At 31.5% G+C, this 12,496-nt stretch overlaps 1 protein-coding gene across 1 annotated transcript; it reads right to left on the bottom strand.

Annotated features, from left to right (window-relative positions):
* Positions 1-825: 825 nt before the first annotated feature.
* On the bottom strand, positions 826-7,937 carry LOC114929717 (uncharacterized; the record flags this gene model as incomplete). Its single annotated transcript, XM_029301380.2, has 5 exons — positions 826-880; positions 6,350-6,509; positions 6,880-7,100; positions 7,279-7,416; positions 7,707-7,937. Coding segments are annotated over 5 exons (752 nt in total), but the record flags the coding sequence as incomplete, so codon positions are not given.
* Positions 7,938-12,496: the final 4,559 nt, after the last annotated feature.

Here is a 12,496-nt window from a genome sequence, read left to right as displayed (position 1 = left end):
AAAAAGCTACTCAGCCATATATTTTGTATTACTTTTGCAGATTCTAATTTTGCAGATCTAATCTAGTCAAAACGATTTAGATCTTGTATTAAAAATTGATGTCATTTTAATGTCTCGAGCCGGGCCAAATTTTTCGACTTTTAATCCTTTTAATATCAGGACTAAATCGTTTTGACTATGCATCCTTCAAAATACAAAAGTGATTCTATATATCAAATCAAATAATAATTTGCAAAATTGATACAAGTTTATATTTGGTTGACAAGGAACGTTCGGTAAGTTGAAAATTTTAAAAATTTGAAACTCAGCACAATTTTAGGGTAATAGGTCTAATAACGAAACCATTTTTGTTACTGCTAAAAATAGGTTTAGGGGTGCAACCAATCGTCGAAAAATCTGTTTTTACATTCCGAAGCAAATATCGTCGAGACGAATAGAAATATAAAAGATTTTAATGTTATACAAAAGTTTGGCTTCAAATGTACTTTACAATGGCGCATTTGGATTTTTAAAAAATGATATAATTTTTCAAACTACCCTTTCCCACTCAATATTTTTTTATATTTTGAGAAAATTTTAAAATTATATATATTTTAAAGCTTATGTATTACGCCAAATTCAACTATATATGTATAAATATAATAAAGTTATGTTGCGGAAATTAGTTCTTGAGAAATAAAATAAAGACGAAATACGAAAGAGAAAAAAGTCTGTTACTGCTTGATTCGTGGACAGGACATTATTTGGAACAATTAAAAGAATTTATTCTGACGAACAAAACAGTAAATATTTTAACAATACCAAAAAAAAAAAAATAGTATTGTATAACTTTTAAGTGTTTTCGGTTTAAGACTTTGGAAAAATTTTGTTTGATGTTTTTCTGAAAAAAGGTAAGAAAGGCGCCCAGTTAACGGCATGCCAGTAACAAAAAATTACCCATGCAAAACTCATATAGAATTCTATGAAAAATTAATCATTGCAAATCTAAAATCGCAAGAAAGGCGTAAAGAGCCATACGCGGATGTTGCTGCGTACATTTTCAACGAAACTAAGTTTTCGTTGGAAATAAACCGTGCACAAGGCACGTATTATTCTCGATGTACTACTAAGACTTAAAATTTTTGAAATAATCTCATACTTGAGATTTAATTTCAAATACCCCCTAACCCCCCTACGGAAATAAATAAATAATTGCGAGAGAAAAATCTAGATCCAAAAGTCGCTGAATCGGGAATCGAACCCGAGATCTTTCGCTTGCCGGGCGACTGCTCTTCCAACTGAGCTATTCAGACTCTTCGATTTTATACCTTTCTCTGCTTATACTCTAAATGATGCCTATTTGCCGGCGTGTTTACTACCAAGACCTAAAAATTTTAAGTCTTGGTAATACACCGAGAATAATACGTGCCTTGTACACGATTTATTTCCAACGAAAACTTAGTTTTGTTGAAAATGTACGCAGCAACATCCGCGTATGGCTCTTTACGCTTTTCTTGCGATTTTAGATTTATATTTAATAAATTACAGAGCCGTAATTTAATCTTAGTTGTTAATCATTGCAAACTCATGTAGAACTCTATGAAAACTTAATCATTGCAAACCCATGTAGAATTCTATACAAAATAAATCATTGTAAACTTATGTAAAGAATTATATGAAAAATTATCCATTGTAAACCCATGTAGAATCTTACTACAAAAGTAATGACATAAAAAAATTGCACTAAGTGAAAGTAGAAGTGATACTTGTACCAGTGGAAAATTAAAATTGCAAACATATATAGAGTCGTACAATGAACTAGTAAAAATTTAAAATTGCGCAAATAAATAAAAATTTTTACAAAAAGTTAAAATTTGAAAATTTATGCAAATTTATAATTAATATAAAATAAAAAAATAAAACAAATGATGTGGCTAGAAAAAAATAAAATTTTAGTTAAAAAAACTTGGCGCTCTGCTAAATAATATTCTAATGATATTAAAATTTAATTATTTGTTACTTTAAAACTTATTGCAATTAAAATATATTTTAATATATAACGATAAAATTAATGAAGTCGCCAGTGATGAGTAAAATCATACAAATTTATTGAAATTTTGACCTAACTGGCCAGTACAATTTAATTACAGAAAACCTATTTTTTCTGGTAGATATCTAAATTTCCTTTTTAACCACCCCCTTCAGTACAAAATCAACACAATTAGAAGTTTAGTCGACAAAGCTTTATTACTCTCAAATGAATGCTTTCACACTAATAATCAGAATTATTACGGATATTTTGGTCAACAATTGCTTCCCGAAACCTTTCATTGAACTACATATTGAGAAGAGAATGAAAACTAAAACACCGTAGAGAATATTTGATGGTTAATGACAATAGATGTAAAAAGTTTAATACATCATTGTTACCGATACCTTATATAAAAAACTTGAGCGAAAATCTGAGTATTGCGTTAAAAAAATGTGGCCTCGACATTGTTTATACTATCCCGAAAAAATTAAATAGATTAATCAAGAGAGGTAAAGATAAGATCAATCATATGAAAAGAACTGACGTGTATCTGATAAAATGTAACGATTGCAATGTAACATATACAGGGCAAACAAAAAGACAATTAGCTACACGCGTAAACGAACATTGTAGAAATATTAAACAACATCGTAGCAATTTTAACGTAATTAGCAAACATCGAAAAAAATATGACCATGATTTTAAGTGAATGGAACCTAGGATTTTGCATTGCGAAAAACATAGAAAGAAGAGAGAATTAGCGGAGATGTTTTTTATTAAATAATATAAGAATAACATTAATTTGCAAAAGGACACAGAAAATCTAAATCCGATTTATAAGTTGATCAACAGTATATGATTGTCTATTTATTTATTTATTTATTTCGTTGTATTGTCAAACTTTGATATTATTGTTTTTAACGTTTGACTTAAATTGATTTATTTGTCTCCGGTTTAACATTAGTAATTTTACTGCTGTCGAATCAACATCTTGAAAGGTACATTACATTTTTTTATATTATTTTAAATTTCTTTGTTAACAATTTTGTAAATTATTGTTTCATATCTTAATCATTGTATATTTTTATTGTGCAGTTACACTTGAAAAGGACCCGTACCTAAGGGTCGAAACGTAGTGTTTCTAATTGAATTGTATTGGCCAGTTAGGTCAAAATTTCAATAAATTTGTATGATTTTAATATATATTGCAATTTTAATTTTCCACTGGTACAAGTTTCTACTTTCACTTGGCACAATTTTTTTTATATTATTACTTTTGTAGTAAAATTCTACATGGGTTTAAATATTTTTGTTTTCTTGTTTTTAAAATATTAAGCAATATTATTTAATATATTTTTATTTAAAAAGCACTTTATTATTTATTTTTGTTAAAAAAATTGGAAAAAACAAAAACTTTAAAACATAATGTTGCGCCCCCGTGTTACGCCCCTGGATCTACATCTTTGTATCGGGTGATACTTTTCGCGGGATCAACTCTTTACGCTTCCGGGAGATCGTCGTCAAGGGAGTTGTTGTTAAACAACTAAGGGTCTTCTTCTGTTTTCGGGAGACATGACAGTTTTGGTCTAGCGGTCGCATCGTGCGGACGTTTTCCGAGACCGGAGCTTCTTTGCATTACGAATGCACTATTTGTTATATTTCATTGGTTTCGTGTATTGGTTCCTCATATTAAAGTTCATTTCCCTATCATGCGAGTGTCTTTATTTCGCGCGCGAGTGAGAGTGACTGTGTGTGAGTGACTGAGCGAGAGGCGTCCCGAGGACGCAACATTTTGGGGGCTCGTCCGGGATCAAAACCGAAAGAATCGCATCTTCCTGAGAGAACGCCAAAATGACGACTCAACATTCGCCGAAAGCGACGCGTTCCCGAACAACGATGAAGGAGATAGACGAGACGGATGCGTTGCAGACCGCACTGCGAGAACTACGAGAAATGCGGGCCGAACGAGAACATCAGCAAGCTCGCTTTGAGACTCTTCTCCGAGAGAAGGACGAACAGCTGCACCAGCTCGAATTGAGGATCTCCTCGCAGCAAACTAACCAGCTAAGTCCTTCTAATATAAGAGCTTCTGGGGATACACGACTGAATTTAGCTTGCGCGAGTACCGCGAGTGCCGCGATAGCCGCGAGTGCCGTGATAAACGCGGGCGAGACGACCGGTGACTTTCGTGCGAAAACGGGCTTAAAACTGAAGCCCGATACATTCGATGGAAGGGTTCCGCTGCGGGAGTTCCTCTCCCAATTTCTTTTGATAGCCGTCGCGAATAATTGGGATGAGAAAGCAAAAATGATTACTCTCGCTGCAAATTTAAGGGGAAAAGCTCGGTCCGTTTTAGAAAATGTTGAGAATTTTGAAGAATTAACATTCGCGGAATTAAAATCAAAATTAGAGTTGCTTTTTGAAGACGGAAACTTGACGCAAAATTATTACTATCTTTTTACGACACGGAAACAAAAATATGGAGAGGATTTCGCTTCCTTTGGAGCCGAACTTGAGAGACTGTCGCGTCTGGCTTACCCCGAATGTCCATATGCGGTCCGCGATAAAATAGCATGCGCGCAATTTGTCTCGGCATTAATAGACGGGTTTGTCAAAAGAACCCTTCAACTGGAGGGAATTACATCCTTACATTTGGCTATAGAAAGAGCTAAGGCCATAAAAATAATTTAGGGGGATAGTTTTGATAGAAAAAGAGACAATTTTAGTAATAAAGGAAATTACGGCAAAATAAGTCAAAATTATCAAAAGGGAGAGAGGAGCGACGCGCGAACCGATTCCGAAAAAAAGAAAAGCGAACGGTTTGACTCGAAAGGGAAAGCGCAAGCGAACAACTTTTCGGCCAAAGAGAAAGAATGTTGGTCTTGCGGGAAGATTGGGCATTTGCGTTTTCAATGTCCTGAGGCGAAAGAAAACTAGAGGTAGTTGAATTTTTCGGGGAAAATTCAATTCTTACAGAAAACGCCCCGACGTCCAATTTTGTTGATCTCATTGATTGTAGTGTTAGAAGGACCTTTCTCTATTGTAAAGAAATTCAACGATGTGGTGTACTGCATTCAGAAGACACCCAGACATCGGAAGAAAGTAGTGCATGCAGATAGATTAGCTCCATTTTTAGATAGAAATATTGATTGTTAATTAGAAATAGTACAAAACTCAAATAAAGATTGCTAGGAATTGGAGAGTTGTGTTTGTGTGTATATTTGTAAGTGCATTTTTTTAATTGGTGAATTTATTCTGCGTAAGGAATGTTTTCTTTTCTAGTTGGAAATTTTTAAGAAGAGGCTTGCCTGAGTTTTTGTTACAAGAGAATTCTCTGAGGAAGTTCCTGCGACCATTACTCATCGAGGGCAACTGGCTCCTTTCAATTGAGAAGACCGTCTCATCTTCAGAAGATTGGTCATTTGGTTCATCACGTTGAAGACTGTCCCTCTCGTGGTTTTTGATCCGTGGTTTTCCCACGAGACTGAGGGCAAATGCCGGGACAGAGACTTAGGGTGTTCACGAGGAACGTTGGGTCCACGGAAGATATTCTCCCCCTTTGTCTGAAGATTCATGGACCATTTCGTTATCCTTCCGGGAGACGGCGTATATAGTGAAACCGCGAAGACAGCAGGGATATCTTCTATCAACTCGACTGTTATAGGAAAAATCTGGCCAATTTTTCTTCAAAAAAACAGTTCGAGTACGGAGAGGAGGAGGGCGAAGCTCGGTAACCTGTAGCAGCAGCTAAGGGAGAGCAGGATTCGTCCGGACAGTGTAGACGCGAAAGGAGAGGGACCAGGCGTTTCGTTCGGTAACCTGTAGCAGCAGCTAAGGGAGAGCGGAGTATCGTTGGTGCCCTGATAGCAGCGTCAGAGTCCTAGGTCTTCAATCTCCGTGAGAATTGTCGGGACGACAATTTTGAAGAAGGGGGGCAGTGTTGCGCCCCCGTGTTACGCCCCTGGATCTACATCTTTGTATCGGGTGATACTTTTCGCGGGATCAACTCTTTACGCTTCCGGGAGATCGTCGTCAAGGGAGTTGTTGTTAAACAACTAAGGGTCTTCTTCTGTTTTCGGGAGACATGACAGTTTTGGTCTAGCGGTCGCATCGTGCGGACGTTTTCCGAGACCGGAGCTTCTTTGCATTACGAATGCACTATTTGTTATATTTCATTGGTTTCGTGTATTGGTTCCTCATATTAAAGTTCATTTCCCTATCATGCGAGTGTCTTTATTTCGCGCGCGAGTGAGAGTGACTGTGTGTGAGTGACTGAGCGAGAGGCGTCCCGAGGACGCAACAATAATTTAATAAATAAAAATTATAAAATCAACTTACAGAGAATTACAGACGTTACAGCTAAATTTTTGAAAACTTTCTTTTTCTTTGCCCCTTTCCATGAGTAAGACATACCGACTTCGTAGGTAAAAATGCGATACATAATTCTTTGAACGATTTCTTTAACGGTACATCCTTCAATGCGACTTAACTTTTGAGACTAAAACAATAAGATCATTATATTTATTTATATTTTAAATATAATAATATAATATAAAAATATAAAATACAAATATTAAATATAAAATATAATATAATTTTTACCGATCTTTTTATAAATCTTGAAATTATATATATAAAATATATATATATATATATATATATATATATGTAAATATATATGTAGTCTTTATAAAATATTTAAATATAATAATATAAGATACAATTATACACACATATAATCAAGTTAAAATATTCTTTTTACTAAATTGAGTATAAATTATCTTATTAAAATATATATATACATATAATTTGTCATACTATTTATACTTTATTTACAATAGTAGAAAGAATATTTTAATTTCTCTTACCAAAATTGTTTTATTATTTTCAGATGTCATTAACCAGTTCTCCAATTCAGCCAAAGAATTATCATTTACAGGAAATGATTGCATAATTTCGGGAATTTGATTACATACAACATTTTGTACTAGATCTGCTTTATTTTTTAGTAGAACATTAATACCTTCGAAAATATCATCCATTTTCAAACTGAGAATGTATAATTCTCTACAAATCCGTTTTCCAAATTCTAAAATGTAAATAATTAATTATAAATTATTGTTTAGTAATATTTTTTTTTAATATTTTATTTACATATATATACCATTTTTTTAAATTTTTAAATTGTATTTATTTTATTACAATATATACGTATATCTTATGTAATAAATTATAATATATTATATTATACGAACTATCTTTCTTACCAGAATTTAATTCCAAAGCCGGGTTTTTATGATATGACTCAACAATATTAGAAATAGAAGTACTAGTACCAGAATTAGAAATAGTATCAACAGTAACTTTGAACTTATGAGTGTTATTTTCTATTTGATTTTTCTTTCCTAGAAAAAATATAAATTAAATATATATCTTTTTACATATAATTATATTCTCTTTTCTACATTAATAGCTGTTACAAATTTTAAGTAAGTACTGGTTTAAAGCTATATCAAGAAAAAGTGCAATTAAAATCTTAAATTTTTCTTATTTGTTTTTTATATGTTTTCTTATATTTCTGTATTTTTTAATATTAATTATTTTTATTATAAATATTTTTTACAAAATATAATCTTAATGAATTTTTTATTACATAATTATAATATCTTATACCAACATCATATTTTTTACTTACTATTGTTTGAGTCAATTTGTTCGTTAAAATTTGGAACGTCAGGATGTAGTGCATCATCATCTGATGATGATCTATCTATTTCAGAGAAGGACGATTCACTTTCAGATTTGTTATTGCGTTTTTTAGTTTTTGTATTACGTTTTCTTTTCTCTTTCAACTCTTCATTATTAGAAGTAAGAATGTTTGTACTTTTGGTTTTGTTTGCCTTTTGATGCGCTTTTTTATAAGTGTCTGCAAAATAATAATTATTTAAATTAGTATTAATTAAAATTAAAGTAAAAACTAAGTATATAAATATATAAGTCGATTAAAATTTGATTAAAAAAATGAAAAATAAATACGTAGTTGTATTTTTAATTAAAAAGTAAATTATCTTAATAAATAATATATATATGACTATTACTTATGTAATATAATTGCTATACATATATAAATATATACAAAAAATTTATAAAATATATATTTGTTACACAAATACACAATATAGTGTGTGTGTGTGTGTGTGTGTGTGTGTGTGTGTGTGTGTGTCTGTGTCTGACAATTTATATATACTTTACCATAAGTGCCCAAACTACTCGCTTATATTATTAATCGCTTATTGTACGAGAAAATGTGATCTCGTATGCGTGATGCGAGTATTTTGACGTCCGTAATTCTCTTAATTGTATTGTCTCGCCAAACTGTGATGTGACGGGGAAATCCACGTAACATATGCAATCAAATTTAATTCTCAAGATCGAGATTTATTGTTGCGGTGCCGAGTAGATCGATGTACAATGTTCGTTCGTTCGCTCGCCGGTTGTTGTAAAGGTCTTACTTGTTATTCGCGCGACTGTTGTAACAGAAGTATATCACGGACACATTGATGGAAACCGTCGAGGCTCATTTCCCCACTCGTCCGTGTTTTCGGAATACGCCGAATTTCACCGAGATGATACGAGAACGAAAACAGTGATATCACCGCGATCGGTGTCCGGCGTGAATCATATAGGTCGTATATCGAACACTTATATTATATTAGATATTATTAAAGTTATGTTGAGCAATATTACTTTCCTCAAGCACGCGATGTACATATAACTTGCTGTAAAGGCTGAGCTGATTTACGAACTTTCTTCTTTAATTGTTGCATATAATTTTCAAAAGGAAAAGCGCTAAAATTGTCAAGTGAACCATATAATTTTACACAGTTGCTTAAATGCAAAAAGTTATGTATGTTGTGTGATACAAAATCCGGACCGTAAATTTGAATAGACTGACAGACAAAGTGTTTCATCAAACTGTGAGCATATATTACATAATCTTCATTTCTCGAATAACATTGACTTATCATTATAGAACTAGCAAGACTTAATGTTATGAAATTATTATAAATTTTAGATGATAAGACCTTTTTCAAAACTATAGGACCAGAATAGAGCAAAAAAAATCTATATTCCGTGGCTTTATATCTCTTACACTCAATTATAGAACGTGTTTTTCTAAAAAAAACTCATAAGGAACGTATTGCTTTAATTTTAGAAGATTTTCTGAAATTTTATTTACATCGCGAGCTCGTAATTTATGGGGTGGTTTACCATAAATCCAGTTACCGTTTATGACTTTTCATACCACCTAATAAAAGATTATGCATGTAATCTATTGGTACATTATCTATCATGTTAAAGTTAGGTATATCTAATAGTATACTTTTGCCAATATGATGTTCCGGTTGAGCAGTAGTTCTAAATGTATGATCAGTTCTTTTGCAAAAACGTTCTGTCTCCGTAATACATGATTAAACATTTCACCCTCTTCTTCACATTTTGTGCATGAAAAATGGCCTGTATGACCTTTAATAAATAAAGCAAATGATTTAGCTGGAGAATCACAAATTAACATTAAAATTCTGAATTTGTATCAAAAAGAATTTATTAATATGCCATTAGTTGTTAGATGAATACATTTATTTACAAAATCTTTAAAAAAATTATTAGCAGATTTTGGTTTTTCCGAACCATGATATAAAGCAACTAAAAATATGTGGTTTATAAGAACTTTTATTGATTTGATTGAGCATAAAATAGGCCAAAACGAACTATTCGAACTTTTGCTTAACGGTAAACCATCAGTATTGACAGCTAATAAAAACTCTTCATCTCGTTCTAAGTTGATTTTATGATTTATACAAAATAAATTTATCGTTTTTTCTATACCAAAATAAAAATATGTCCCGGAACCTAAAGGTGTTACAATTATTTTACTAGGTGTTTTTAGTACTATTCTTGCATCTTTTGGAATATTGCTACATCCCGGTATTTCTCGTATTATAGGAAGTAAATTTCCTAACGCCGATATTGTTATATTATCTTTTACAGCCCATACAGCTAATTTTGAGGTTAACGATATATTATTTTCATTATTATTGCACTCAATATTATTCGGTAATTCTTCGACATCATTATTAAATAACTCATTATTTGGAACATTGACATTTATATCATTATTACAACATGAATTTATAGGCAATATTAAACTATCTACTAACTCATTGTTGTATGGAATATTGACATTTACATTATTATTACAGCATGAATTTGTAGGCAATATTAAACTATCAGTAGCAATATTATTATCAATTACAATTTCTGTGATGTTATTGATATGTGTATTAAAAAATACAGAATTATTATTAATGAGTTCTAAAGATCGATTTAGTTTATTTTTAAGATTTCTATTAAATTTAATTTTATCTTTAAACCTTAACTTATCCATAGTCAAAGCTAGAGGTTAGACTAACACTGAACACAATAAAAAAGAGTGAAAGTTATAAATATGTGTATTTTATTAATATGATTGTACTTACTTTAAAAAAGTTTTGTCTAATACTTGAAAAAACTATGCACACAATTATGCAATATGGAGAAGTCAGCTCAGAGGAGATATCAGCTTTTCTCTCAGCTCTTCAGAGGAGATATCTCTTCAAAAAGATACACCAGCTCACAAAACTTTAGGCGCGAAAGAATATCAGTATTACAATCACACAGCAACAGTACTTCTTGAAACAATTGCTCGTGCTCGCTGCCGGAAATGTGGTAACGTGCACAGGCCTGATCGCGTACATGTGCTGCGCAGAGCGGTTCAAACAATCGCGTGTCGCGATATGCGAGAAAGACTCTCTGTCTGCCAAAACGCACACACATGACTAGACATGTTGAACACGTGATCAACAGACACGTATCAATTCGTATATATCTCTGGTACTAATAGGGCTCAACGCAACAGAAAAATTATTAGAAATAAAAATAATTATTAAACAAGAAAGAAAGTAAAAGACTTTCTTTTCTCTCTTACTAATTTATAATATGTATTTTTACCCTTTATATTTTTCTATTTTGTGCGTAAGGCCTAACACAATACAAAAATATTATATATATATGTATATATATATATATATATATATATTCAGCATTGCCGACAGCACCATGTTGATAATCCCTGAACAGGGCCCAGGACTTATAATTTTGCAATTTTTTTGAATAAAATAATTTATTCATGAAACTAACAAAATTATAACAAGAATATGTAATAAGAATATTTTTAAATTGATCTGTGTATTGGTTTAATTTATCGTCATCGAAGAGGAAAGAAGGAAAATCTCCGATTACGTTTCCAGAAGTTTATATTTTAATTTTACCAGGATTTGGTTTAATCTCCCATATTATTATAAATGAAAGAGGAAAAAAAGAAACTTTTGGATTTTTAGGAATAATTTATGCATTAATAGCTATTGGATTTTTAGGATTTGTTGTATGAGCTCATCATATATTTACTATTGGATTAGATGTAGATACACGAGCTTACTTCACTTCAGCCACTATAATTATTGCTATTTCTACTGGAATTAAAATTTTTAGTTGAATTACTACTCTTCATGGAACTAAAATCAATAATAATTCTTCTCTCTGATGGGCTATAGGATTTATTTTTTTATTCGCTATAGGAGGTTTAACTGGAGTAATATTATCTAACTCATCAATTGATATTATTCTTCATGATACATATTATGTTGTAGCACATTTTCATTATGTTATATCTATAGGAGCTGTATTTGCAATCATTGCAAGATTCATCCACTGATATCCATTAATAACTGGATTTTCTTTAAACAATTATTATTTAAATATTCAATTTATTTATTATGACCTTAACCGTCTATGAGTACGCTCATAATATAAATTTACCATGTAAAACAGCCCAGAAGAACATAAACCATGAGAAATTATTATAATATATGCTCTAATAAATCCCAATTTTATTAATGTTAACATAGAACATATTAATATATTTATATGAACGACTGATGAATAAGCAACTAATCTTTTTATATCAATCTGAACTAAACAAATTAAAGAAACTAAAATTGATCCGACAATACAAATTCTAAAAATAATATAACTAAATTTAAGACTTCTTTTTATAAATATTTCTATAAACCGAATCAACCCATATCTTCCTAATTTTAATAAAATAGCAGCTAAAATTATTGATCCATAAACTGGTGCCTCCACATGAGCCTTTGGTAATCAAACATGAAATATAAATAATATAAGTATGCTGTCTTCTAAGCTGGGCAATAGAGCCAAGGAAACGAAACGAAAAATTAATTAAACGGAACTGTATCTCAATTTGAGATCCCAAAGTTCCACATATAAATTAATTTCGAAACTTACATATGGAGAAATAAGCGAGAAAAATATAGGTCCGAAAAGTCGCTGAAGCGGGAATCGAACCCGCGTCTTTCACTTTCC

The sequence above is a fragment of the Nylanderia fulva genome, unplaced genomic scaffold (genome assembly GCF_048542155.1).
Source record: "Nylanderia fulva isolate GAGA-0341 unplaced genomic scaffold, ASM4854215v1 Scaffold888, whole genome shotgun sequence".
NCBI classification, from domain to species: Eukaryota; Metazoa; Arthropoda; class Insecta; order Hymenoptera; family Formicidae; genus Nylanderia; species Nylanderia fulva.
This window is presented reverse-complemented; position numbering and strand designations above follow the sequence as displayed.